This window comes from Rhincodon typus, chromosome 16, assembly GCF_021869965.1.
Source record: "Rhincodon typus isolate 14 chromosome 16, sRhiTyp1.1, whole genome shotgun sequence".
Lineage (NCBI taxonomy): Eukaryota > Metazoa > Chordata > Chondrichthyes > Orectolobiformes > Rhincodontidae > Rhincodon > Rhincodon typus.
Window position 1 is genome coordinate 41,192,211 of NC_063347.1, and position 27,590 is coordinate 41,219,800.

At 39.2% G+C, this 27,590-nt stretch overlaps 1 protein-coding gene across 13 annotated transcripts in view; it reads right to left on the minus strand.

The window, feature by feature from the left end:
* LOC109912391 (forkhead box protein P1-like) overlaps positions 1-27,590 on the minus strand; it is a 477,834-nt gene that overhangs the window by 246,539 nt on the left and 203,705 nt on the right. For 11 of the 13 annotated variants that reach the window (XM_048606339.1, XM_048606346.1, XM_048606350.1 and 8 more), the window contains one exon: positions 24,518-24,699. In XM_048606339.1, coding sequence (XP_048462296.1) covers positions 24,518-24,688 — 171 coding nt within the window. In that variant the 5' untranslated portion in view covers positions 24,689-24,699. The other 2 variants (XM_048606345.1, XM_048606344.1) reach the window with 2 other exon arrangements.

Sequence of the window (27,590 nt, forward strand, 5' to 3'; positions counted from 1 at the left end):
CTTTATTTTGAAACACTTCCTTGTTTTCACTACGGCAGTAGAACAACATGACCTCTTATTCTTTCACCATTCGCGTGATACATGGATTGAGAATTGCAAACCTCTTCTGAATAAAATTGCTCTAATGAAATTTGACAATAAACTGCATACATAAAATATATATGTGAATTCAAGCTAAAACATCAAATCTTATAAATAATAGCCAAAATTTCTTTTATTTTTAGCATTTTAAAGACACAAGGAGCAAGCTTGTTCTGTAAAACAAAAAGATGCATGCAGCATCATCAAATTCAGGCCAGGACACATCATGTTATTGCTATTGATGTTTTTCTCTCTGCCTCCACTCTATTTGACACACAATTGCTATTATTTTTCAAACACTTCAATAATATTAAGGGCTTCTAACCTTGAATCACACAGACTGATTTTTTTTTTAAAACTCAGAAGGTTTCTGCCTTTTTTGCAGCAAGTGTACACGTACTCAGGAGCAGGAAGGATTGACAATTTCTGCACACTACCCGGCATTCCCATTTTTTAAATCTGCAGAAAAATTTGCCATGGTGAGTACTCTTATCCCTCCAAATAAGGGCAGGGAGGAAACAAATTAAAAGCAAAGTGTCATTTTTTGATTATTAGGCTCTTCTGTCTTTTTGTACACGGAAAGATATGTGCTACAAAGTGTTAAAAGTTAATTTACTTTGCTGTACACTTAATGTTTTGAAAATGTTTAATGTATTTGCTCCCACACATTTCTGTGTTGTGAATTCCTCACTATTACGCCACATAATTAAACAATCCTCCAGGCGACAGGCCTAAACATTGCTGGATGGCTCTAGAGCAAGCTGTTGCGTTATACAGATAACTATTTTTTATGCACCTGTAGCACTTCCAGGATTCACCACTGCTCTGGAACTTCATACGCATTGAATTAAAAACTGGATAGTTCTGATTCTGGAAGCAGGGATCACAATGCATAACTGCTAAGGTACACCTGAGGCGGGAGGTACTGAATACATGAGGTGGTGGACAGGGTGTTGTAAGTTTGGATAAACTGGGCAATATTGAAATTCTTTTGATTGTTGTTTGAACTTACTCATTCAGGCAATTGGAGAATATTTTATCACATTCCAATCTTGCACATTTTAGATGGTGGATATTTAGATGGAGGCTCTGTGGGATTAGGAAATGAGTCACTCACCATGGAAATTCCAGTCTCTGACCTCCACTGTAGCCAAAGTAATCTTCTGCTGGGTACTGTCAAGTTTTCAATCATTGGTAACCCACAGAATGTTGATGGTGAGAAATTTGGCAATAGTTATTTCCATTGAATGACATGGGAAGATACTGGACATGGTAATTTACTGGCACAGGAGAATGTTATTTGCCACTAATCGACCAAAATCCGAATCCTGACCAATTTCTGCTGCAAGTGGGCACAGACAACTTCATCATCTGAGGAACTGTGCATGGAACTAAACATTGCAATCATCACCAAATATTCTTTTCTGTTATGGATGGGACGGCCAATGATGAAGCTGCTGAAGAAGGCAGAGCTGATGACACTGCCTTAAGAAAATGTGCAGCTATATGCAGCCTTGCAACAATGTTCTTCAGGACACTTCAAGCTCAAATCAGTAGCGATGCCATTGAAATCTATCTGGAGTATATTTTGTGCCTTGCCTCAATGCTTCATCCAAATGGATTATCCAGGACTATCCAGTCCTGATAAAGGGTGTAAACCTGAAATATCAACTTTCCTGCTCCTCTGATGCTGCCTGACCTGTTGCGTTCCTCCAGCTCCATACTGTACTGACTCTTGGCTGAGATGATTGGCCTCCAACATCACAGCCAACAACTGCTAGCCTCTTTCCTTTGCTAGGTATGACTCCAGCCAACTGAAGAACTTTCCTCTCCATTGCAACTGAAGGATGGCCTCAATGTGAGGATGGGTCTTCATCTTTACAGGACTGTATGGAGGCCATAAAGACAGTCATGACCATTTCCACCTACAACAGCTGGACTGATGAGGATCAAATCAAGTTGATTATTTTTTCACTCATATTAGTTCACTCTCTGTCTGCTGCAAATGCTACCTTGCAAAAATGTTCTTCACGGCACTTCAACCTCAATCACTAGCAATGCCTTTGAACATAGAGATGGGCCTTGAAATCTATATGGAGTATATTTTATGCTTTGCCTCAATGCTTCATCCAAATAAGTGAGTTCACCCTCATCCCACTGACTGATATAAATTACAAGATGTAGATGGTACGGTCATGGTCCCTTTGTGTTCCATCCAGGTTTTCCTCACCGCAACCTACCCCTTCAACATTGCTGTTTTTAGATACACAAGCACTGCACCCCGACTAGCCAGGGCAGTCTTATGAGGAAAGATGCAAACAGGCACATATCCAATGATGAAGCATCTTGTCTTTGATCTGGAAGTCATAGCTACCAGCTCAGATATAGGTACACCACAAACTTTATAGTACAGAGGTGGGATCAGCACATGGTGAGCCAATGGGTACAAACAAGCCACTAGCCAAGCCAAGGGAAAGGACAGTATGAGAGCCAGCTCCACAGAAGATGTGGAAAGAATACACTGTCACTGTAGTCCCCCCTCTCCACGAGTTGCAACACAGAAATATTAAGCCCAAATCCTCTTTGGCTAATGTTTACTTTCTCTACATTAGAACTGAAGCAAAAAGATTGATCAACCAGGTTCCTGTAATAAGTTATTGAAATATTATCAAACAAAACCCATTCAATGAAGGTACAGAATTAATTAACAAACAAAACTTGTAATACTAAAATATAAATGCATACCCCTCTAAAAACAACACACACACACACATATTCTTCAGGTAAACAGAGAAAAAACAGCTTTTTTTACTCTTTCTCACCAAGCATGGTTACTCTCAAGGGCAAAAAAGAATAAGGCTTACAATGTTCCAAAGTCTGATGGTCTGACATTCTTGTACATAATCAAATCTCAAATCACATTGTCTCAGGCATCTTCACAGACACAGTTTTCTCAGAAAATCAAACACTGAGAAGTTTTATCGGTCACTTTTCAAAATGAACACTCAGATTTCACATGAATTCATCACAAAGGTGATTCACATACAAGAGATATAAAATGAGCAGCTTGTTCTGTAGCAAACTTTCCTCAACTGAAAAAAAAATCTAAACTCAAAAGCCAAGCCTGCTAACACTGTTCAAACAGAACAGTCACAAAACCTAACTGTAAAACAGTCAAGTGGGTTCCTAAGAAGTTTGGTCAAACAACCAAGGCCAGTAATTATCCAAGATCACATGTTTTCCAAGAAATGTCTTTTTTTTAGAAAAATTTCTAATGTGTCTTTTCTGTTTCCATTTAAAAAATAAAATCTCCACCATCCTTCAAACTCAAGCCCACAAGAATAGTTAAATATGAAGCATCTACATAGCAGGTGGCAGATGGCTTGTGCTGCATAGGAGTTAGATGAGGACTTTGGTGGGGGGAGCTTACAGGACAAGGCTGATGGGAATGCAGGCAAAAAATCCTTGCTGCATTGGAAGGTCTGTGACAGAGCCTATTATGAAGGAACATGGTGGAGACCAACTTTAATTTGGTACAGGCTTCTGTCAAAACTTGAAGCCCATCCTTTCCAGAAAAGAAGTTATGATCAACTGGAGACCCATGTTTAATGTAATGTCAGCTGGTCAATGTTTCAGTTTCCATTGCAGCATAAGCTGAAACTACCCAACGTCTCAGCACTGCAGCATAAACTCAGACAAGGTTATGGATTCCATGATTGGTACCATGCAAGTTCAGCTTTGCAGTGCCTCCAGGTGCATTACAGGCTCTGACTGCTTTCATCATAATTACAGATACCAGTATTTATAGGGTCATGCATGCTATCCACCAAACTCTCCGCCAACGGATAACCGGGATTTTGGAGGAGTCACCATTTGGGATTCCATGGAGCATAGAGATGTACGCCTCTCTCAGGAAGACAGTATTCAGAATTCCACCATTACCAAGAGTGTAGCTGTTAATTCTTCTCGCTTAGCCAATACCAGCTTTTGCTGAGGTAACACAGCCCAGAGCAAAGACTTCGAAGACCAGGTCTATTTGAGGGCATTTTGCAAGGCCATCTGAAGTTTCCATAAAGAAAGTTAGCACCTCTCTGCTAGTCATACTGCAGCCACTGGAGCAACACTTGAAATGGGCATGAGGCAAGGCATGGCATCCATTTGCAAGATAGGTACTAATGGTATATACCAGGGTGAATAATTCAATTTTGCACGTTTTATTGCAAGGTTCTTTTGGTGGTTAAAGTCATTAGCTTTATGGAAATATACTTAATTTTAGGACTTTGGCCAAGAAGACTGTATAATGGTCTATAGAAGAGTATTAGAAAGGTGGGGAACTGTGAAACAGCACTGATATGGAGATATTTTGTTTGAGAAACTAGAGCCTAATGAAGTGCGCACAGACAGCCTGCCAGAATTGATAATGTTCTGGATGTGTCCTCCCTTTTCTTCCTGTTCTGGTGCTCACTGAAGGCTTGATGCCATGGGTTGCATACTCACAAGGACTAATTTATGTAACATGCATTCCAAACCCCATTTTCATGTGAATTCAACCGAGGTGATCTCAGAGTGTGCCCCACCAGAAGTGACCTAAGGTTAGATTAGTTAAAGCTAACTCATTACCTCAGCCTCAGCCCCTTCTCTGGTGATCATGAATTGGGGCTGATTTCTTTGCTCACTACCTCTGCCTCTTAAACAGAATGGCAAAATCTGGTGATTTCATTAAGCTTTGCTGTTTGGTACTTTTTTTTATTTGAGTGGTCATTTCTATTAGTTACTTATTTAAATGATCAATTTATTCACTGTTTTATTTGGGATGAAGTTCATGTTTTACTGTCATGGCTACCCATGAAACTTTCTGAAATTTACTCATTGCTACACCCCATCCCCACCCAGAGGAAGAGGAAAATTGGAATGTATTCCCTCCCCCATATACAAAGGTTGGCCACCCCGGTTTACTCCATGACATTCTTAGTGGCAACATGGCCCTCACTGTATGGGCACCGTGCAAGCATTGTCAAATTACAGAAGGGAAACAGGAGACAGGCATGTAGCAGGAGAATGGGGTTTAACTGAGTGGTTCTTTAAAAGAACTGGCACTACCAAAATGGTTGAATTGGCCTCCATTGGTCTTTAGGATTCTTTAATTGTGTAAAATATTGGGCTGTTGATTTAATCTGGTGGCCAAAGGCAACCTTCCATCCACTGACTCCATCTATACTTCCCGCTGCCTTGGGAAAGCATTCAACATAAATCAAAGAACCTTCCCACTGCGGTTATACTTTCTTTCACTCTCTTCCATCAGGCAGAAGATACAAACATTTGAACACACAAAGCAACAGATTTAAGAACAGCTTCTTCCATGTTGTTATTAGTCTTTTGAACGGTCCTCTCAAATGTTAATGTTGATCTCTCTCCGAACCTTCTCTGCAGCTGTAACACTGTATTCTGCACTCTGATTTGCTACCCTGATGTACTTCGTATGGTGCAATCTGCCTGTATAGCATGCAAAACAACATTTTTCACTGTATCTAGGTGACAACAATAAATCAAATCAAAATATTTTAGGAAATCATAGACATACAACATGTGATTTCCTCCATTAATGAACAGTTTACAAAAATATTCTGCCCTATGATCTTTACTGTGAATTTTTGGATTTCCAAATCATTCCTACCACAATTTCTTCAGTTCAAATATGCCATGAGAAATACATGTTTTTTTTTCAACGACTATACTAATACTAAGTCTTCACAAATGGCAGAAAACTTTTCGAAAAAAAATGAAAAATGAATTTCAAGTTTCCTTTGATTAAGTTACTTTACAATTTAATCTAAAGAAAAATACTAATTATTTTTGCTGTTTTAAGTAATAAAACCAATGGCAATTTTCAGTTAGTTTCAGCAGTTGAGTACTGTTCACAAATTACCAGATGCTGGAGGGAACTAACCTGAAGTTAAATGCACTTGAAACACAAGGGTAAGGGTTGCACAGTATGATGTCAAAGGTAATGGAAGTACCGCTCTAAGAAAGTGTCGACAAATGCAACTGGGCATGTAGAGGAATTCCATTATGACTATTTTCAAGATTCTTCAGACAATGCCAAATTATTAAAAATAAAATCTGATTCCAGATTGGCAATTTTTCTAAAATTTACTAGTGAACACATTTGTATTGTAGGGAATTAGCGAAATTTAAAACTCCTCAGAAGATTCTTGATAACTCACTCAAGCACTCCATTTAACACTATTGTTGTGTCTTCCTGTATGGGCACTTATAATTGGCAGATGGGAGCATTCCTAGGGGAAATGTCATATTTTTGATTAACTACTTGTTAAAGAACACAAAAAAACTTGCATGACGCTTTCTATCACCTCCTCTTCAATAGGTATAGAAGTCTGCAACATCATCATCTATTGCCAAAAGAGTAAATGATAGAGTGCTTATAGCACCTCACGACTGGTTTATTGCAAGGGAGATTTACTGCCAGATTTCTGAATGAAATTGGTAAACCAGGTGGTTTGCAATGACCCAAGCAAGGCAACAAAAAGCACCAAATTAGTAAAGAGCAAGACACAATGAAATAATCGACAAACATAACCAATTATGGCCAACAAAGTATCATTCTTTGGAAACATTATTTGAAAAGACTGGAATGAATAGTAGATTTTGGACAATCCGCTCTGCTAATATGAAAAATTGGTGAAGAATTCCTAGAACAGAACAAATCGGAAATATTTTAGTCAAAATATTTCTTGCTGTGAAAGGAGCTCAACAAGCCACACAATACTGAACAAACATACAAAAGCATTCCCTCAGCATGTCATTCACTGGCAGCTGTTCCCCAGCACCTGGATAATGTTTATACTTCATAACTTCAAGCTCCACATACTTATGGATAATGACAATAAATGGGAAAGCTTTAAAATGGAAAATGGGCTCCTTCAACTCAGTTTACGTTTGTTCTGCACAACAACTATCACTACCAGCATCTTCTATCAACTTGTTGAAAACCCTTTACAAAAACAAAGATATGATTCATTTCTTGGAACATTTTTGCATTCTACTTTTGTTATAACAAGAGCTTTCAGCAACTACACAAAGGTAATTTTATGCATCCTAGTCAATATGTTTTTCCAATAATGGCACATTGCAAAGATGAGACTGTAATGCTGATTTTTTTTTCAATCAATATAATTAACCTCCAACTGTGTTCAATTATTTTCTGCATATTCTACACCATCTCGGAATTTTCTGTGCGTTCAGCATTTTCACAATTTTATTCAACAGTTTTATGGACCCTGCCAACATTCCTGCAGTGTTACTGAAGATTGTGCTCCTCACCTAGCAGTGTTGGTAGCCAAGCTTTTCTAGGATAGCGAAAACACTGGAATTCACTCAATAAAGTGAAAAATTTCCCAGCTATGCCCTGTCCACTAAAGGCAAGACAAATATAATCCAGTAAATTGTCACCCCAGCAGTCTACTCTCAGTCAGCCATATGATGGAAGGTGTCAAAAACAGTGCTATCCAGTGGCATTTACTCAGCATTAACCAGCTGACAGATGCTCAGTTCAGATCCCAAAGGGCCATTCTGCTCCTTAGTGCAATCATAGCCATGGTCCAAACATGGACAAATGAACTGAACTAAACAGATGAAGTGCAAGTGGGTATCCTTGACATCACAGTAGTGTTTGACTAAGTGAGGCATCAAGGAACCCTAGCAAAATTGAACTCAATATGAATTATGGGAAAGATATTCCACCGACTAGAGTCATATCTAGAAAGGGAAAGATGGTGGTGATTGGTGCAGGAAATCATCACAACATCAGCAGATTGCTGCAGGAGTTCCGGGGGCAGTATCTTTTGCACAAGTATTTTCAGCTGTTTCATCATATGATCAGAAAGGGATTTGTAAAAGTTGAGTTGCATAATGTTCAGCACCATTCACAACTTTTCTAGTTCTGAAACAGTCCATTTTTGTACGTACCAAGACTAGACAAATCCAGGCTTGGACTGATGGCGGCAAGTAACATTGGCAGCTTTTCCAACAAGAGACAAGCAAAACATTTCCATTTGAAATTCAACGGCACATTACTGCATTCTCGCACTGTTAACATCCTGGGGGTTACCATTGACCAGTAACTTAACTGAACCTGCCAAACGAATACTTATGACCACAAGAGCAGGTCAAGACACTGACATTTCTGTGATGAGTTAGTTACCTCATGACTCCCCAAAGCCTGCCCACCAACTACAATGCACAAGTCAGGAATGTAATGTAACAGCCTCCATTTGCCTGGATGAGCTTTTGACATACTTGACAACTGATTATGGGCAGGTCATTTGACAGTTCTAATGAGCTTAGCAGTTAATGTACTTTTCTAAATACACATTCATGTGTATTTCTAATCCTAAAAGGCACCTGAGTTTTCCCAAACATCACCTAACCTCTCCCACATATATCCTGGGACCATACCCAAGGGGATAGAAATGCACAAATGTTATGCTCTAATCAGGTCTACTCTATATTGTACACTGTGCGTATCACAAGCTTAGTCTACCAAAATTGAACTTGTCAAGGATATTTGTGATTTAGGTGGTTTAAACAGACATCTGCTTCCAATGTGTAAGTGCCAACCCAAGCCCATTACCCCTGCCCACAGAAATTAAATATACCCTGTTTGAGGGCAAGACTTGAGATTTCCAGGCTTGTCCTATCACTTCCACCATGATTGAGGCTCTGCATCATTATGAAAATTGTTCTTCTGATCACAAGAATGCTACTAAATTTTCTAACTGCCTAATTATGTCAACACATGACTAGGCCGAATCTTCAAAAATATTGAAACAGTTCTTTTCTGCTTCTGGTTGTTTCCATCACTAACAAATTCGAGCCATTGTAGCAAACTCCAAAGTGTGCTGGACCCTGAGCCCATATCCCTACTACATCCAATTTGTCATCAAATTGTTTTTGCACTTTACATTGCCCATCATGTCCCCTACTTTTCTCCACCGCTGCAAAAGCCTTATACTTTTGTTTTGTGACTTCAAGACTCAACTTCTCTAATACTCTTCTGGCTGGCATTCTCTGGGCAATAAAACAAAACCCATGCAAAAAGTCATGACATACTCACCTGCATAAAATTTCCCAATTCCTGTTATCCCCAAATAACCAATTTCCAAATCTTTCTCACCTTCAGCTAGCTCCATCACCCCACCAGACCTCAACTTCTTGATCTCCCCACCCTCAATATATGCATGCTCTTGCTTCTCCACAACCAGTTTATTCCTCTCCCTTTACTCTTTACAGTCCACCAATGGAAATTATTCTGACACTTACTGTGCTGCCTTTTGGATGAGATTTTAAATGGGTCCCACTTGCCTGTTTGTCTCTTAACAATATTCAAGGAGAAGCTGGTCAACATAGTGCTCTGTACTAACACCACTAAAGGCAAGTAATCTGCTCAATTATCTCATTTTCTGGAGTGAGACAGTGTCAATTGCAAAATGGTTGCCATGCCTATCTACATAACAGAAGTGACTATAATTCAGAAGGAGTTTGTTGTAAAAGCTTCAGCATGAAACAAAACTCAGCGCTCCTTTCTTTTTGCCTCCACATTTTGATTTTTTCCTCAAATACCTTCACTTTAAATTTGTGTGCTACTTTCTTGAGGCTCCCAGAAAACCTTACATTCAACTGTTATTTTGTGCCCTCACCTGAGTTGTTCCTCCAGCCCTAAGCTTTCAATTCCCCTCTTTCGATATTAATGTTTAATCATCATTCTGTTAAGTGCTTAGATATATCTCTCTATGCCTAGAGAATTCTAAGTTACCTTTGCCAAATGCTTTTGTTTATTGCAGTACTGCTTTGCTGGGGAGTCCTGTGGAATATTGTAAAAGACACATCCAAAGTGTTTGACTGTTCCCATTCTGAACAAAAAACTGTACTACTTTAACCAAATTATATTCCCTATTTCCCACTATTTTACAATCCTACATGAGGAAATGATGTGCTCCCCCAACATTCTCTCCACAACAAACAATGTCAATCATTAATAGCCCCATACCCTAGGATTAACCTAGACTAAATCAAATTAATTAGGAAACCATAACCTGTTAAACGAGATGAAATGAGGGAGGAGGATTAGCCAATTCCAATGAAAGGCAAAATGACAGAAGATAAAAAAAACCATTAAGAAGGGATGGCGCGCTATGGCATGGCAAGACCATAGTAAGACAGAAGATGAAATAGACCATTCAGCCAATCAAGTCTATTCCACCACTCGATGAGGTCACAGTTGATCTGATAACCCTTACCTCCACTTTCCTGCCTTTTCCCTATAACCCTTGATTTCCTCACTGATTTAAAAATCTGAGTTAGAATAAATTCCATAGGAAGGAAGGGAAGGGCTATGATGGAATTTGTAGGCCAGCACTTTAAGTTCATTACAATATGGGAAAAGAAGTGAACTAAGGTCTGTAAGGAAAATTGTGACAGAAGACTGTGCCTCAGAGAATGCTGGGGCATATTAAGCAGCATTTTGAATTGATCTGATTCGGATAAAAGAAAGTAACGGCAGAAATGGGAACAAAGCTGAATATTCACAACGTTAAAAAAAATCTTAGAACGAAATCAAAAGTAAGAGGTAAAAATGCAGCTGATGAGGACAGAGAGCAACAGAGGGTATTTCAAGGCAGGTAGCAACTATCAGTTTTGAAGGCTGGAAAGACGTACAAGGAAGAGAGCTTTTGACAAAATGAACAGGAATTGGGCCAAGGAGATGAACCAACATGCATCTATGTCAAGGAATGGAAGTGATGTCATAAGATCATAAAACCAAAAGATGTAGAAACAAACGTAGACCATTCAACTCATCATGTATGCTCCGTCACTCAATGACATCATGGCTGATCTGATAATCCTCAACTTCACTTTCCTGCCTTTTCTCTATGATCCTTGATTCCTTTACTGATTAAAGATGTGTCTATCTCAGCCCAGTTTTAACAGCCCCCTGCAGTAAAGAACTCCACAGATTCACTACCCTCAGAGAGAAGAAATTTTCTTCATCTTTGTCTTAAGTATGTGATATTATACTAGATTATGTCCTCCGGTCCTAGACTCTCTCACAAGAGGAAATAGCCTTCCTGTACCTACCGTGCCATTCCCCCATCCCAGGTGTCATGCTGGAGGCAAGCCTCGTGACGACAGGAATGAGAAAGAAGGGATTGAATTAGCTCCCTAAACTTCCAAAGTTATGCAGTACCCTGCTGTTTTACATCAGCCTTGTCTGCTGACCACAATGACTCCTAGATTGGCACCACAATTTTAAAATTCTAACCTCCATCTTAAAATCTATTTGAGATCTTGTCCCTTCAGGTCTACAACTTTTGGTAAAAATCTCTGCAATCCTGCAATTTCAGCAATATATGTAACCCCAAATTTCCTCTGGCATCATTGGTAGCTGTGCTTTCAATTCTCTAGCCCCTTAACTCTGGAATTCTCTTCCTAATCCCTTCTGCTCTAAAACACTCATCAAAACCTTCCTCTCTGAGCAACCTTTTAGACACCTGTCCTAAAATCTTCTTTGTTTGGTTGATGCCAATATATTCTGATGCTCTAATTACAGTCCCATGAAGTGAACACTTTGTTAATTGTATGTTAGTTATGTTTAATTATATGTGGATGGTGCTCATTAATTTGAAATTCACTTCTGCCTCTATACATAGTAGACTCAGATTGTGACTGTGGTTGATGGATAATGAGATGGATGTTGGTAACATCTAATCGAGTAGATGAATCCCTATAAAGGTATATGAAGACTGGTTCCATCTTTATCCTTTATCAGCTGGCTCTCTGATTACAAAACCTTTCACTATTGTTGTCCAGTGCTCCAAGGTGCAACTGGATTATAAAGGTGCTTTACCTGGGGACCTGGGTCAGGGAAGAAAGAAAACAGGCAGCTGACTGGATAGTAAGACATAAATAAATAAGGGAAAATGAACTAAAATAAACAATTGTTTTGGTATTTTATATTTGATTTTGGTTTACTTGTATTTCACTATATTTCTGTTTCTTTAAGTCTCTCATGTGGTATGACTGGTGCCTTTGACTTCAACTACTTAGAGGAGACTGAAGTTCTTCAATAACATTGGTGATTTTCATTGGTGTTGTCACTAACAAGAGAGGCTCAAACCACCACAAGGATCAATGGAAACCTAAGGATTAAATTAAAGCCCACTTCTAGAGTATGGAGATTATAGATAGGCAACCATACTCAACAAACTCAAAATATGTATATGAAACAGTCTAGTGGAGCAACATGCACAGACTGGAAGGAGATGGATTCTACCTTCAATACAATAATGCACACTAATTTATGGTATTTTTACAGAGTAGGTGTTATTTGAGATTTGAGTAGGCTAACAGCTACACTCATCAGGTGAGTTCCTAAAAGAGGGATAAAAAGAACCAGCAAACTAAGGCAAAAATAAATCACAGCCCGGAGCAAGATGTGCAGATATTGTAGAAAGGGATTCACATGACCAAACAATTAAACTATGAAAGAAACTATGAACAGAGAAAGAAAGGCTAACTCAAAAAATACTACCCAGGAAAGCATTTAGATGAGCAGAAGATTCTCTAAAAAATAGATCTTAAAGACACACTACAAACATAAGAGTATCTGAGAAAATACTTGTAAATAAAAGAAGTAAAAGTAGAAACAGAATATCTGACTGATAATTTCTAGAAAAGTGATTGAAAAAGTGAAAATCTGTAGGAAGGAAAGATTACAGGGCAAGACAGTAAAGCACAATACATCATTCTGAGAAAGAATATGCTTACAAATACAGAACTGGTTATGAAGGCTATAATATATTATTGTTAGGGAACTTGCGTTCTAAAGTGAAGGTAGATTTGTTTTTGGTTTAAAAAGTCTGGGAAGGTGACTTTTTTTTAAAGGGGTCAGAAACTTGTTTTTTAGCAGTAAGTCAAAACTGCATTACCAAGAAATCATCTGACTTAAGCTAAATAAATAGGCAAACTACCTGGAGAGATAATGGTTTGAGTGTTTAATAAATTAAGATTAAGGCCAGCAGTAGGTTCTGTTCAGAAAAAAATACTTCATACCAGCCTAAAAATAGTCGAAGTAGCTAGCTGGGAAAGGGTTTTTTTGTTTCTTAGAGCTCAGTGAAGAAAGATCAGTGAGTTAACTTGTGTCTCAGAGAAATGAAGTGAATCACATTTCATTAACGTGCAGAAATGCATTGAAAGAACACCACTTGCACCCAAGGCAGTTGAGTAAAGAAAAATTAGAATGAAGAATAGGAGTGATATTTCATTGGGGTTAAGGGTCTGTTGTGGATTTGCTGGGAAAAAAAGCTGAATCTTTCTTTACGCTGTCTGTGACAAAATCTTCCGAAATTGTCCTGATTCCTATTATTTTGTGTAATAAACTTATGTCCTTTTGTTATAAGTACACTGGCAGCCTCTTCTCAATATGTACAATGACTGACAAATAGCAAAGATAAAACTTAAGGCCTATCAAGCTAGATTTCACACTGGGATCTGATGTGTCTGGTATTAACATTAACTGGGATCATAACAAAGTGTCACAAGAAAGGAAAGTGATGGGTGCGCAGGAAAAGAAAACAGAAGAAAAATAAGAAAGACTGCCAGTCTACAGACTGGGACATCAGTTCAGCAAATAAAATATGTACTCATAACTGTGATGTCACTAATTTCCCAATGTCATTTATCTACGTTAAAAAAAAATCAAGGTTCAGTAGGCTGGTGATTACAATTCTAAATTTTCTGGGTTTAGACTGGTCTAACATTATTATTTAGAACATAGAATTTAGTTGGATTTGGTTGGATTTGATCTGGAAGTAACTGATGCCACATTCTTAAATGGCTGAGATTGTTACCTGAATGGTAAATGAATAGTATGAGCTGTTCATCATACTTATGTTCGCCAAATGAATTTCAATAGGGTTTTGCAATTGAACATGCTGTAATTAGCAAGCCATTTCAAGCAACTATAACCTTTTTGAACAGGGAAATAACTGTGTATCTCCTTAACCAATCATACTAAAGAGTTATTAATAATATCCAGAGCCTAAACTAGGATGTAAGATGCCAAATCAAGAACATAAATTGAAACAGAGAGGGAAAGAAGATTGGATTGGGAGAAGTAAAAGAGGCAGAAATCTGCAGCCACAATTAAAATCTGAAAGAATGAGTTGCCACAATTGTAAAAGTGAGTTTTCAGTCCACAAAGTTGTTTGGCAGCAATTAAGGTTCATCATCTCATTAAAAATGCTGTTACGCTGGTATTTCTGATGAAATCTAGTTCACGTACTGCAACTTCATAATGTTCCACATGCTTCAATGTGGATTCTCTAAGCAAGATATCATTATAGTGAAACATCTAGAAGATGAGAACAATTTAGACAGCTACCTTCTGATTTTTGTGTTTACATGCATAAGTTTGGACACCAGAAGTTGCTTCTGATTCAAGTTTTATTAATAGTGAACACCATTAGCAAAATCCAGGCCAACGTTTATGCAGAAATCTTCAAAATATGTGTTCAGCACATTTAAAAGGATTTAGCGGGCTCCAGATCATCAATGAAGAGGATTGTATATTAGTACATTTTCTCCATGTATCACATGGCATTAAATAGCCTTTCACATATAGTTGTGACACGTAGGTTCTTGATCCTTAGTTCCTCGGTAGGTTGTAATCATAGAGGTTCTACAGGATGAATTTTTTTACCATCTGGGCTTCAGAAAAATTTGTAGCAATTATGGGAAAAGGAATGTTCAAATATCAATTTATAGAGAAAGTTCTGCGTCATGAATAAGGTTCAATTATAGTACGCAAAGGTAAGATCTCTGAGATTTATCTAAGTAAAAATCAATATATCGCTTCAAAGGAACTCTGATGCAGGACTTCTCTTTCCTGAGCATTCAAATATTGCTTTGTTGACCCTCTAATAAAAAAAGGTGATACTTGTATTCACAGAATACCTTTGTTGTATTGTCCCAAGTTAAACTGTGTACTATCAGACTGCTTTGTATTTGCTTATCAAAGCTGAAGTTAACCCTCTTTCAAAGCAACACAATTGTCCCACTGATATTTAGGTACAGTGGCCAAACAAAGGGAAATATAAACCATGTTTTTCAACAGCTTCCAGCAAAATAACTTGTTAAAAAATGTGCAGCTGAACCAACCTAATAAAGAAGACCAACATTACTGCAGAAAACTCCTTTTTGTCAGAGAGAAAGAGAGAGAATTTTAAAAGCTGATGTTTGAAATACAACTCAGGATGATTACTAACTGAATAAGGCATGAGCCTTTGAAAATGAATACTCATGAAGCTAGAAAATAATGATAGCGTTTTAAGGTTCTGTTTTTGTGTCAATTTGTCTCTACTAATTATATAATATTGCAAATAAGATCCTTGTAAAGACTACTCTTTAAATCAGATAAAGACAATCAGTGTGTTGCAGAATTTGTAAGTAACTGAGCTCTCATTTACACTATGGGGGTAAAATTGGTTTAGGATTCACAGCTGTTTTAAATCAAAAGCACCATTTATATTTCAGCATCAAATTCACATTTGTTTTGAATTTGCAGCTGAATCTAGAAATGTGGTCAGACAATGGTGCTCAGCTATTTCCAGTGATTCTATTTTGGAGTAAAAACTCCCACCTCTTGACCTCAGAACTGACCTGGATTGTGAAGAGGATTTCAACATCAGGATGGTATAAATGGCTAATACAAACCTCCTGCAGCAAAGTAGACCTCAGAGCATGCATTATGCTTGTAATTAAACACCACCCAACGCTGCTCAGAGGAATGCAAGGAGTCCATTCAAATATGAACATATAAAAATTCCCCCTGAAATTATTCCACAGATCCCATCACCAAGTCACTCTTAATTTACACTTGGACATTTCTTGACACTGGTCTGGCTTCCTCAGAGCCAGTTCCCAGAGTGAACAGAACCCTTGACACTCCTGTTTATATCTTTCAGCCAGGGCTCCCTGATTCAAACAGATTAACAGCCCCAATCAGGGAACTCAAATTCTTTGAGGTTTACCTGGCTGACCTCAATACAATCACTTCCCCCTCCGAGTCTGAGGTGATAGCTGGTTCTTTTTTTTGTAGCTCCTCCCAGGGCGTTTTAGCACCAGGTCAGGTTCCTCCAATTCTGCTAATGATACCGGTGACATGTATGCACAGTAGCCTGCTTCTTGCACCCGGAACGTCACGGAAAAGATTCATTTTCCTCTTCAGCCGGCAAAGGCATCAACACAGCAACATCCACCCTGTCCATCTCAGACTCTGAGCTTTCTTCAATGCTTGATGGAGAGGGAGAACTCGCGGGTTCTAGAACAGTAGGAAAGGCAGTCAAACAGCCAGTACATTTTGCTCCAGCACCATTTGCAAGTTTGCAGCTTTCATATAGTCCACGTCCTTGTGCAGGACCGTCGTACCTACCTGAACTTTACACATCACTGGACATGCCTCTTACCCATGCAGGGCCATTCCCGTGGTTCCTACAGCAAACTTTGACTACTAAACAATGTCTCTAGTTTAGCAGTATCTTGTGTCCGACACTGGCATTCCTAATGCTGTTTCACCCTTCTGCCCCAGGTCCAGGAAGATCAGATTTAACCTGGTGTGGAGTCTCCTCCCCATTTGCAACTCTGCTAGAGCTATCCCTGTAGTTGCATGAGAAGTGGTCCTATATTCAAATAGGAGTTGGGACTGTTTGGTATCAAGTGAAGCTGTAGGCTGCTTCTTTAAGCCTGCCTTCAAAGTTTGGACTGCTCTTTCTGCTAGACCATTAGATGATGGATGGTATGGAGCTTTCCTTACATGACGAATACCATTCGAATTTACAAAATACTAAACTTCCCTGCTGGTAAAAGATGGCCCATTATCTGTGAGCAACAGATCTGGGAGCCCGTGTGTCACATTTTTTCTACCGTTGTTCCTGTGTTTGATGAATGAACTCTATGCATGTCCAGCCACTTTGAGTGGGTGCCACAATGACTAAGAACATTGAGCCCATAAAAGGACCTGCGTAACCAACATGTAACTGAGTCCAGGGTTTACTAGGCCAATCTCACAAACGTTGGGGTGCTGCTGGCAGCAATTTTTGTCCTTGTTGGCACTCTGGGCACTCGCCTACCAATGCAGCTATATCTGCTTCCAATCCTGGACAAAATTTCTTGTCAACATATTCATTTTGGAAATCTCTGGATGACCCTAGTGGAGTTCAGCCAGTATTTGGCGGTGACTGTTCCTCAGGGCAATCCCTCTTGTTCCCCGTAACAATATGTCATCCTCTACTGTGATCTGATCTCTTCAGGTCCAAAAAGCTTTCCATTCTGGTTGCACCGACCCTTTGGTTTCCCCATCACCACCAGCTGTTTCAGTTTTGCCAGCAGAAGATCCTTCTGCGTCCAAAATCTGATATTGTCAGCTGTGACTGAAAGTGTGTCCTAAAAATTTAAAACCACCACGGACTCTTCCAGTCTCAGTACCACCACTGGTGTATCTGCCAGCGGGAGGCCACTCAATGCATCCACATTTGCTTCTTGGCCTCCCGGACGGTGTTCAAACTTATACTTTTAATCACTTATCATTAGAGATCACCATTGAATTTGGCCTGCAGCTATGGGCGGCACTGCCTTGTTCTCTTTAACTGGGCCTAGCAGGCGTTTGTGGTCCGTTATTATTACAAATTTACGTCCTGACTCCAAATATGGCCACCAAACCCTCCTTCTCCATCTGGGTATATTTAAGCTCTGCATTAGCCAAAGTCCTGGATGCATACGCTCTTGATCGTTCCTGCCCATTGGGCCAGCAATGAGCTAATCCTATCCTGATGCCATACGAGGAGGCATGGCCTATCAATACCAGATCTCGCTTTGGATCATAGTATTCCAACACCTTAGAGGATGGTGGCTGTTTTCTCACTTTCCTGAAAGCTATGGCTTGGCTATGTGACTATTTCCAAGGCTAACTCTTTTTTAAGAGTTGGTGCAAAGGTGCCAATATGGAGGCCAGGTTATGTATGAACTTTCTGTAATAATTCACCAGTCCAAGGAAAGATCTAAGCTCTGGTACAAACATGGGAGCTGGTGTACCTTTGATCGCCCTCAGTTCATCTTCAAACGGGTGTAACGCAGTCTTGTCAACTCTGTAGCCCAAGTAGGTTACCTGGGGTGTGTAGAACACATAGTTCTCCCTTCTAAGGCACACACCTGTTTGGGAGAAAATCTAAGGGCTATGTACAAATTCTGTGAGCGCTCATTTTAGGTCTTCCCTATTATTAGCACATCATCTGGATAATTGGCGACTGAGGGTAGACCTTGTAAGCTGTTCTCCATCATCTGCTGAAAAATTGCATAGGCTAATGATACCCCAAATGACAGTCTTGTGAATTGGTACAAGCCCTTGTGTATTAATTGTAGCATACGTCTGGGAATCCTCATCTAACCGCAATTGCAAGTACACATGACTCATGTCCAGCTTTGTGAAGGGCAGCCTTTCTGTCAGCTTTGTTAATAAATCCTCTATGCAAGGGATGGGGTATTTATCCACCTACGAAAAACACGTTAATGTTTGTTTAAAATCCCTACAAAGACGAACCAACCCATTGGTATGACCGGTGCTGCCCATTCCTCCAAATGGATTGATTTGATGATTACTTCACTTTCCAGCCTTCTGATTTCTCCCTCTATTTTTTCCCATTAGGTAAATAGCACCAGGCAGGTTTTGCAGAATCGTGGAATTGCTTCCTAGTCAACATGCAAGGTGGTCTTGGCTCCTCTGATAGTTCCTAGACCTTCCTGAAAAACTTCCAGGTATTTACTTAGGACTTCACTCAGGCAGTCATTTTCTAATTGAAAAATGTTCGGCCAATCTAGGTGAATGTTTCTCAACCAATTTTGTTCCATCAAGCTTGGGCCGGAGCCTTTTACTACAATCAGCGGTAACTGAACCAGCTGCTTCTCATACGAGACCAGAACTGAAGTTGTACCCTTAATCTATAAATGATACCCAGTGCAGTCTGCATCTCAGTCTAGCTGAGATCTTAAGCAAACGTAAGGGTTGCAGCCCAGAATGAATTTTGGTAAAGACTGGTTCTGCAATCACTGAAATGGCCACACTATTATTGATCTCCATTAGAACTGGCATGTTTATTTTGATTGGTTCTGATTTGGATGTTGCTAAGCAATTCAACTGCTCCAAGGCAGATGAAAGTGGACTTTGCAGATACCAGCTTACGAGTTCCCTTACTCAGTTCGGGTCTAGTTGGATGGTTTTGCTGTCTTGAGTCCGTATCAACTGCAATGGCTTGCCGACCCGGATCCTGAAGAAAATTTTAACCACTTGGCCAAGGCTTGACATTGCTTTGGGCTTTTGCTACAGGCTGACCAAAAGTCCTTCTGTTCAGGATAGGTCCCGAGTGAGGCAACTGCCTTCACTCAAGTAATGTTCCCCAAGATCAGTGTGATTGGCGAGGGTGGAACTTCCATCGGAATACCCTGCAACGCACATGCTCCACTTGCTGCATTTTCCAATGATAAAGTCAGTTGTAGTGACTGTTTGAAGTCCAGTTGGATTCCAGCTGGTAGGCGCTTTTGCATGGTTATAAATTAATCTCACATATCAAATGGTCTCTCCCCAACTCATTAGGGTTAAAACAAAGTCGTATGCCTCTTCCAGTCATCTTAACCTAATCAAAAATCCCGATAGGAATTCCCCTGGTTCTCGAATTGCTTAGTAAAACCAATAGCATCTCAGAATTAGAGGAGGCTTGGGATCAGAATATTCCTTAAGTAAATCTGTCAACCCTTGAAAGGTTTCAGTGTCTGGTGCCGCAGGAACAGTTGTACTCCTAACATCTGAAAAAGTTGCAGGTCCACAAGCTGTCAGGAGAATTACTCATTGCCTTTCATCTGCCTCAATTTATTTGCCCGGAAAAAATAATGCATTCTTTCCACATACCGAGCCCAGTCTTTGACGGCGGAATTGAACGAGCTAAGCTTCCCAAATAATGGCATGATGCCAGAAACGCTTACCCAAATCAAACATGACTTTTGCGAGTGAATTTCTTCAGGAGCATGCTTTTCTCTTATCACCACTGAAATAACTCCACAGAGGCTGGTATCCCATCCAAAAGTTACCCTTTCTTTAAATGTGGAGAGTCCTTGACACTGATCCCCCTTCTTCACAGCCAGCTCTCAGAATGAACAGAACCTTTGATACTCCGGTTTACATTTGTCAGCCAGGGCTCCCTGACTCGGCCAGATTAACAGCCCCAAATCAGGAAACTCATATTCTATGAGGTCTGAGATAACAAGGTGTAGAGCTGGATGAACACAGCAGGCCAAGCAGCATCAGAGGAGCAGGAAAGCTGACATTTTGGGCCTAAAATTTTCTGAAGAAGGGTCTAGGCCCGAAACATCAGCTTTCCTGCATCTCTGATGCTGCTTGGCCTGCTGTGTTCATCCAGCTCTACACCTTGTTATCTCAGATTCTCCAGCATCTGCAGTTCCTACTATTTCTATGAGGTCTACCTGGCTGACCTCGTTACAATCACTACATCCCACCATACCCTTTCCAAAATGAATTGCCTTCATTCTACTCCATTTCTCACTTTTAAGAAAAATGTTCTTAAAAAACACAGTTTCTACCTTCTGCAAAGGTAACCTAACTGGTTCACAAAACGTTTAACATGGTTCTGTGAAATTGGCCATGCATAAGCAGTTTAGCAGATCTGTAATTTTCTTGGAGGTCCTGACCATTGGTGCCATGAATGGACTTTCAAATGAGATAACAAGCTGAAAACTGAAGCACGTTTTCATCTCACCATGTACACCCATCACCCAACTACCAAATCTATCCACCATTTGCCAAGCAATGTTGTGTGTGAACTGGGTAGGTGTTATTAAACTCACAGCTGTTTTGGATAAAAGAACTTCCAAATACTAGCGGAATGGATTTGGATCAGATCAACACAACCAAATTGAATTCAATATCCCTGTGTGAAAGAAGATGCTGGCTCACAAAGTGAGAAACTCTCTGCCATTTAGCAGCTCCAAAGCAGCTGTGTACGTTTCTTTTCTTTTGCCCTGTAAGTAAACTTCAGGGTAAACTGGCATGCACAACACCAGCATTATATTGTTTCACAGAAAACAGTCATCCTTTAACCTTTTATTAATAAAGTACTGTACCAGCTCAAGTACACTTCAGATCCATCAGACATGCACTTTACCAACATTTAAATATTGTCTGCTCAGCGTTATTTGTCAACAAATGCTAGCAATTGCAAAATACCGGTGTTTATTTTTCCTAGAACACTGATACGAGCAAGGTGCAATATACAAGCATTGCAGAACAAATGCACATCAACCTTCAGCACCAATCTGAAATTAAAAAAAAAACTATGATCATACCTCTTATACATTCTTGTACTTTGCGGAGAGATGTATACATAACTATCTTATGAGACTGGCTGTTTGATGCCATGACTATGAGAGGATTTGGCAATACCGTCTACATCACGAAGGTCTTCTGTACCTGCAACAGAATGAAGCCCCTTCTCTGTGGCCCTCTTGTGGCAGTTTTCACAGGCAGTACCGTGATTACATTCTAACTAAACCTGGGGTCTTCTTGCACCAGCTTCTGGTCTTTATTCATTCCCACTGCTCAGCTTAATAATTCCAACAAAATCAGATTAAATCTATTCAGAGTATTCTTTCCTGTGACAGGATTTTATGAGCACCACCTTCACAATCCCAAAGCACATATTCCCTCCCATATCACCAACAACACTGGCAATACAGAAAACCTATTCTCCTTTCTCAGCTTTCTAAAGCATCTTAACTTCATGTGCCAAGACTAAAAGATTTCCACAGAAATAGTAGCAATATTAAACATATACTCAAAAGATGTATCATATTTGTGGATACAAATGCTGAAGAAATCTAGGAGAAAATTCAACCTTTTAAACCCCTCTATAAAGTAAAAATGGTAGCAGTTTTTTTTTTATCTTACAGTCCTTACAGTCACTATCAATTAAATTGCTTTTGAATTATATGTTGATCAGGTCATTCTGAACTGAATCAGACATGGTTATTATTTCCAGAGTGCCTACTGAACATCCACCAAATCATATCAAATTACTAGTAAAATATATGGTTGAAGTAAGATATGCATATGGTAAAAAAACAATTTACTATATACAAAGCATTAGGACACAACATGCCACTGTCAAAATGGCTATGAGAATCAATGTCCTTTGATAAAATTTAACCCTCACTGTGGCAGTGCCAGAAAGTATTAATCTTCTTTCATGATAAAGGTGAAATTAAAGGCTGGATTGTACACTCCCCAAAAAACAGATGTGAAGGTGGGGTTACATGATATCCTGTGTGGGTCTTCCCTTCTCACTTTGTCATTTTGCCCTAAATTGTCTGAAATTTTACAGAGGTGGGGGCAGGTGATAGGCAACCTGCCCACCCTTGAACCTATTAATTGTCTGATGACGAATTAAAGGCCAGGTCCCATCACCACCGGCTCTTTACCTGGCAGCTATCAGATAATCAGAGGTGGAGGGGGGCTCCTTTGTAAGCCTCCAGACCATGAGGGATACCCCTACCCAAAAATGTCATTCCACCTCTTTAACTCTCTTGAACCCAAACCTTTCTCAGAGAACCTTAACACCAAATCTACATGGGTTCCTCGTTGTCCAGAGACCCAGGTAATGTTCCAGGCATCTGAGTTCAAGTCGCACGATGGCAGATGGTGGAATTTGAATTTTTTAAAAAACCTGGAATTAAGAATCTAATGATAATCATGAAACCATTGTCGTTTGTTGGAAAAACCGATCTGGGTCACTAATATCCTTTAGGGAAGGAAACTAATGTCATTGCTCAGTCTGGCCACACATGGTGACTCCAGACCCACAGCAATGTGGTCAACTCTTCACTGTTCTCTGGGAAATTAGAGATGGGCATTAAATGCTGGCCTAGCCAACAGCACCGTCATCCTGTCAATGAATAAAAGTTCCAGCAGTTGCCAACACTCTCACTGGTGCTGATGGACTATAGAGCCGCCAGCCAATCTGACTGTTCCCAGTGTTGACTTTCTGCAGGCAGCCATTGGGATTTTGGCTGGTGCCCTACATTTTGTGTGGGGTGGGAAGAGGGGTGCATGGGAGGATGGGAAGCTCAACAGAATCTAGCCCTATCCTTGCACATATATATCCCATACTACAGTGTGGAGAATGAACGAAGAATTGAAATAAATTAATTTGTATCATCATGCAGATTCAAATAATCTAGATATTCCTCTCAAAAACCTGATGATCCATGGCCTTGGTCTGTTCACAAGTTCAAATAAGGAACATTCTTTAACCCAGAAGTGCTCATCTACCCCAAAAAAAAAAATGTCCTGTCCCCTGTAAAAGCATCTAGTCATTCTTAAAATTTTCACTGCCTCTGCCATTTTTGGAACTCACTTAATGTGGTGATCCCTCTGTGTGAAGGACTTCCTGACACGAGAACTAAAATTTAGCCTTTTATTTGCTTGAATCTGCAACTTCTTGCTTCTCTCTCGGGTGTTAGTATGAAGCAAAGATGTACTGCTTACAATTTTAAAGTTATGGCAATTTCTTTTCTGATGACTTAATGTCCATTGAAAATGTCTTCTATGGAAAACAACAGGCTTTTTCCTTTCAACAGGTATAGAATATATGATTGTAGACTTAAAAAGACTGGCAATAAAAAAAATTGACTAACTAGACTGTGACTGTTGTGCCTCAACTTTACATGGAAAGACCGCATTTAACACTGCGGCACTTTGAAAGAAAAACATTCTTTTTAAAGAAAGAAACTGTAAATACTTTTGACTAAAATAAAAGTTAAAAGTAGAAGCTAGACTTATGCTGGTAGCAATCCGGAATTCATGGCACACCATAAATTCATAGTTCACAGCATTATATCTATTTCTTTTTATTTCAAAAAGGGGCAGCAATTACTGCTTTTCGGTGACAAAGTAAAGATTTTAAGAAAAGTCTTTTTTGAACAATTCGGATTCTGTTTTTATGCTACACATTAATCAAAGCTATACCCTGTTGTCTTTGCACAGCGAATCAAATCTGCCCCTGGCAAAGAATGAGGAAAAGTCAACAGGAATTAAGTTTCAGTGCAACTGTTTACTCAACTGTGGCCTGCAGTTATTGAAATTTTATCCATGGTTTTGTGTGACTACAGCTGTAATAAATTCAGCATGACTGCAATTCTCTAAGTTATGGCACATTTATTTCAAGCAACAACCTGCACATCTATGTTGACTGAGGCAAACTGCAATCTGGATCAACAAGAAAAGCCACAGCATTAGCTATACCTGTTGTTGCTGGAGATGAACCAGTTCAGCAGCAGTCACTTCAATCGAGGATGAGTCGCCGTTTGATCTCCCTTCCCTTGTGCTACTGTCTGGATAGTGGTTACCACTGCTAACTTCGTTCTGATTGGCTGAACCGTTGCTTGCTGCCTCAATCCCAGATTCTTGCATCATGACTCAAAAACCTGAAAAATAATTCAGCACAACAGCTGTTAACACAGTAATCTGAGATTTTGTCCTCAGATTCTAAGTTTCCAAAACCGTGAAAAGGTAGTGATTGAAAGCCTTTTCTTTCTTTTAAATTGCTGTGCATAGACTTTACAGTTACTTGATTACTGATGCAAAAAACATCTATTTTAGTAAGTCACACTGGTTGAATTTTAGATATATTAGATAATTAATGCTACACACCATTATTTTCTATTCACTGGATCATAATATTTTTGTGGGAATTAATTTCACAGGTGGTATTAAAACAGCCATAAAACTAAAATGAATATAAGATTTCTAAGGGTTTAGTTTAGCTTTATTTTGTATCAGTGCTACACAACATGATTAAAATCCAACAATACAGAAAAAAAGTAAATTAAGTTCATTTCCCTTCAGTAACTAATGTGAACAAAAAGGCAGAAACCTATTTCATCCTTTGCACTGGCATTTTTTGCTCATATTAGTGAGGGAGGGAGAAAGAAGTCCCAGTGAATCATGTGGTGTCAACATAAAATCCAGTATTACACTGGTACTCTGACAAAGTTAAGTTGGCTTGGAAGCTGTAGTTGTCATATCCAAGACTTGCCACATAATTGTACTCCTGTTGCATTACTCTATTGCGTTTTTTAGAGTAAGTAATTTTGTGCATGGACCAGTTCTAACAAAGTTTCTGATGGGAAACCTCTCCCTTTCCAAGTTTGCACCTTTCTGATGTGCTTCTAGGTTGGCACATGTAGAATGACAATGTGCACAAAATGCAGGGGGGTCAGCTGGTGTATATGAAAATATATACCTCAAGAAACACCATCTTCAAATGACAAAGGAAAATAGTGTAAGTGCAAAAGCAATTCAGGCTAGGTCCTGGTCCATTTAAATGTATATCTTCAGTCTGAAAACGGCAAGTTGCCAATAGCTATGGTGGTCTGACTGTTAAATATGCTTCTGCTTAGCTGCATTCATCATATTCTTCCTAGACAGCATTTTTTTCAGCTGAAAATTATTCTATAATTTTTTTAAGAGAGTTGGGTAATTAAGAAAGGTGGTCAGTAAATACATCTCCAGGATAGGTGCTGCAGCTTTAATAAAGCAAAGAACTGCAGATGCTGAAGGTTTGAAGCAAAGACAGAAATTGCTGTTGAAACTCAGCAAGTCTGGCAGTATCTGCGGGGAGAAAGCAGAGTTAACATTTCTGTTAACAGAGTTAACATCAGCTTCTGATGAAGAGTTACTAGACTCGAAATGTTAACTCTGCTTTCTCCCCACAGATGCTGCCAGACCTACTGAATTTTGACAGCGATTTCTGATTTTGCTGCAGCTTTAAATTCAGTTAAACTATAGAATCACTGTTAAGAAAAACTAGCTTTTGCTGTAACAGTATAGCTCTATTCTGAACTACTACAGATAATTGACTGGGTATGGAAAACATGCCAGAGGTTACATGGGTTTAATTTTTCTGATCGTTAAGAAATAAAACCTAATCAGTCTGACAAAAGAAGTACCGCCTCCCTAACTTTAGTTTGCCTTTGGCAGTTGGCATGCTTTTAATTCATTTCACACCTTGATAGTGATGTACTTGTGCGATCAAACCCAACAATAACTCTGCTTTGATGAGCTAACCTTTTTTAGGAAAGTTGCTCTGCTCACAAGAAGAGAGACTTTATTCCAGGACAGTTAATGAAGGCTGACCAAGTCAGGCTGAAATAAATTAACTTAACTGATCAATTATTTATATGAAGCAGAAAAAAATGCCCTTAAAACACTCTGCCTAATCATCAAAGGAAGTGAAAATTGAACTAAACACAGATTTATAATATCACATGCTTACTCCTGTGGGAAGTTCAGTCACTGGAACCAGAATGGGACTAATAAATGCCGACTGACAAAGATTCTAAATTAAAACAATTTCAAATGCTGTGTGACAGAACATGCCAAATAGTAAAAGAGTGTTTCTAAATCTGTAAACTAGAAACAAAATTATCCAAATATAATGTAGCTGTAATGCAGCTTAAAAATACTACGCATCATTGTACTGATATTACACATGCACTGCCGCCCCATAATGAATTTTCACAATTATAAAAGAGGAGTAAATTTACAAATGCACAGCAGCTAAAAAGTAATCAAGAGAATGAGCCTAAAGGATATTTCAATGTATGCAAAACTACTGACCCACAATAAACTGAAGGTAGCCCACAATGAATGCAGAATTATACCCAAATGCTAAGTACCTATTCTGATGAAGAACAGCTAAAATTAACACTCAATTAATTTTTGAATCGACAAACAAATGAAACTCATAAATCTACCTTCTCATTAATTTTACTGTGGTGTAATACCATGCTGCAATATCGAGAAGAAACCTTAAGTGTTATCCATCATGAATATCAAAAAAGGGTAGCACTAAAACAGCATAAATTATGTATATTACCTGTTGGTAAAAATGATAAATGTTTTATCATTTCCAATGCATAATGTGAGTTTCAGCATTATTGAAGATAAAAATATGTGATTTTCTTTGAATACTCATCTAGAGCAAAAGTGCATTAATTAATGGGGGGAAAGGGCTTGCTTCACAAACACATATGATTCGTCAAGGTCACAATGTCTGTAGGTTTTTTTTTCCTCATCTTTGAACTGTTGTAGCATTCTGCTGCCAATGTTAACAGGTTCTGTCAGGTTTAAATGCACAACAAATATCCCGAAACAACAACAACAACACTCAGTACAATAACATAAAGAGTCCTTGTGGAGGTTTCTAACTTGTTTACCAAACACAACAAGGAACAAACTAAGCATACGGTCACCTGCAACTGTCTCTCCCACTTACAGCACGATATGACAAAGGCCTGTTAAGTCAGCATTCATT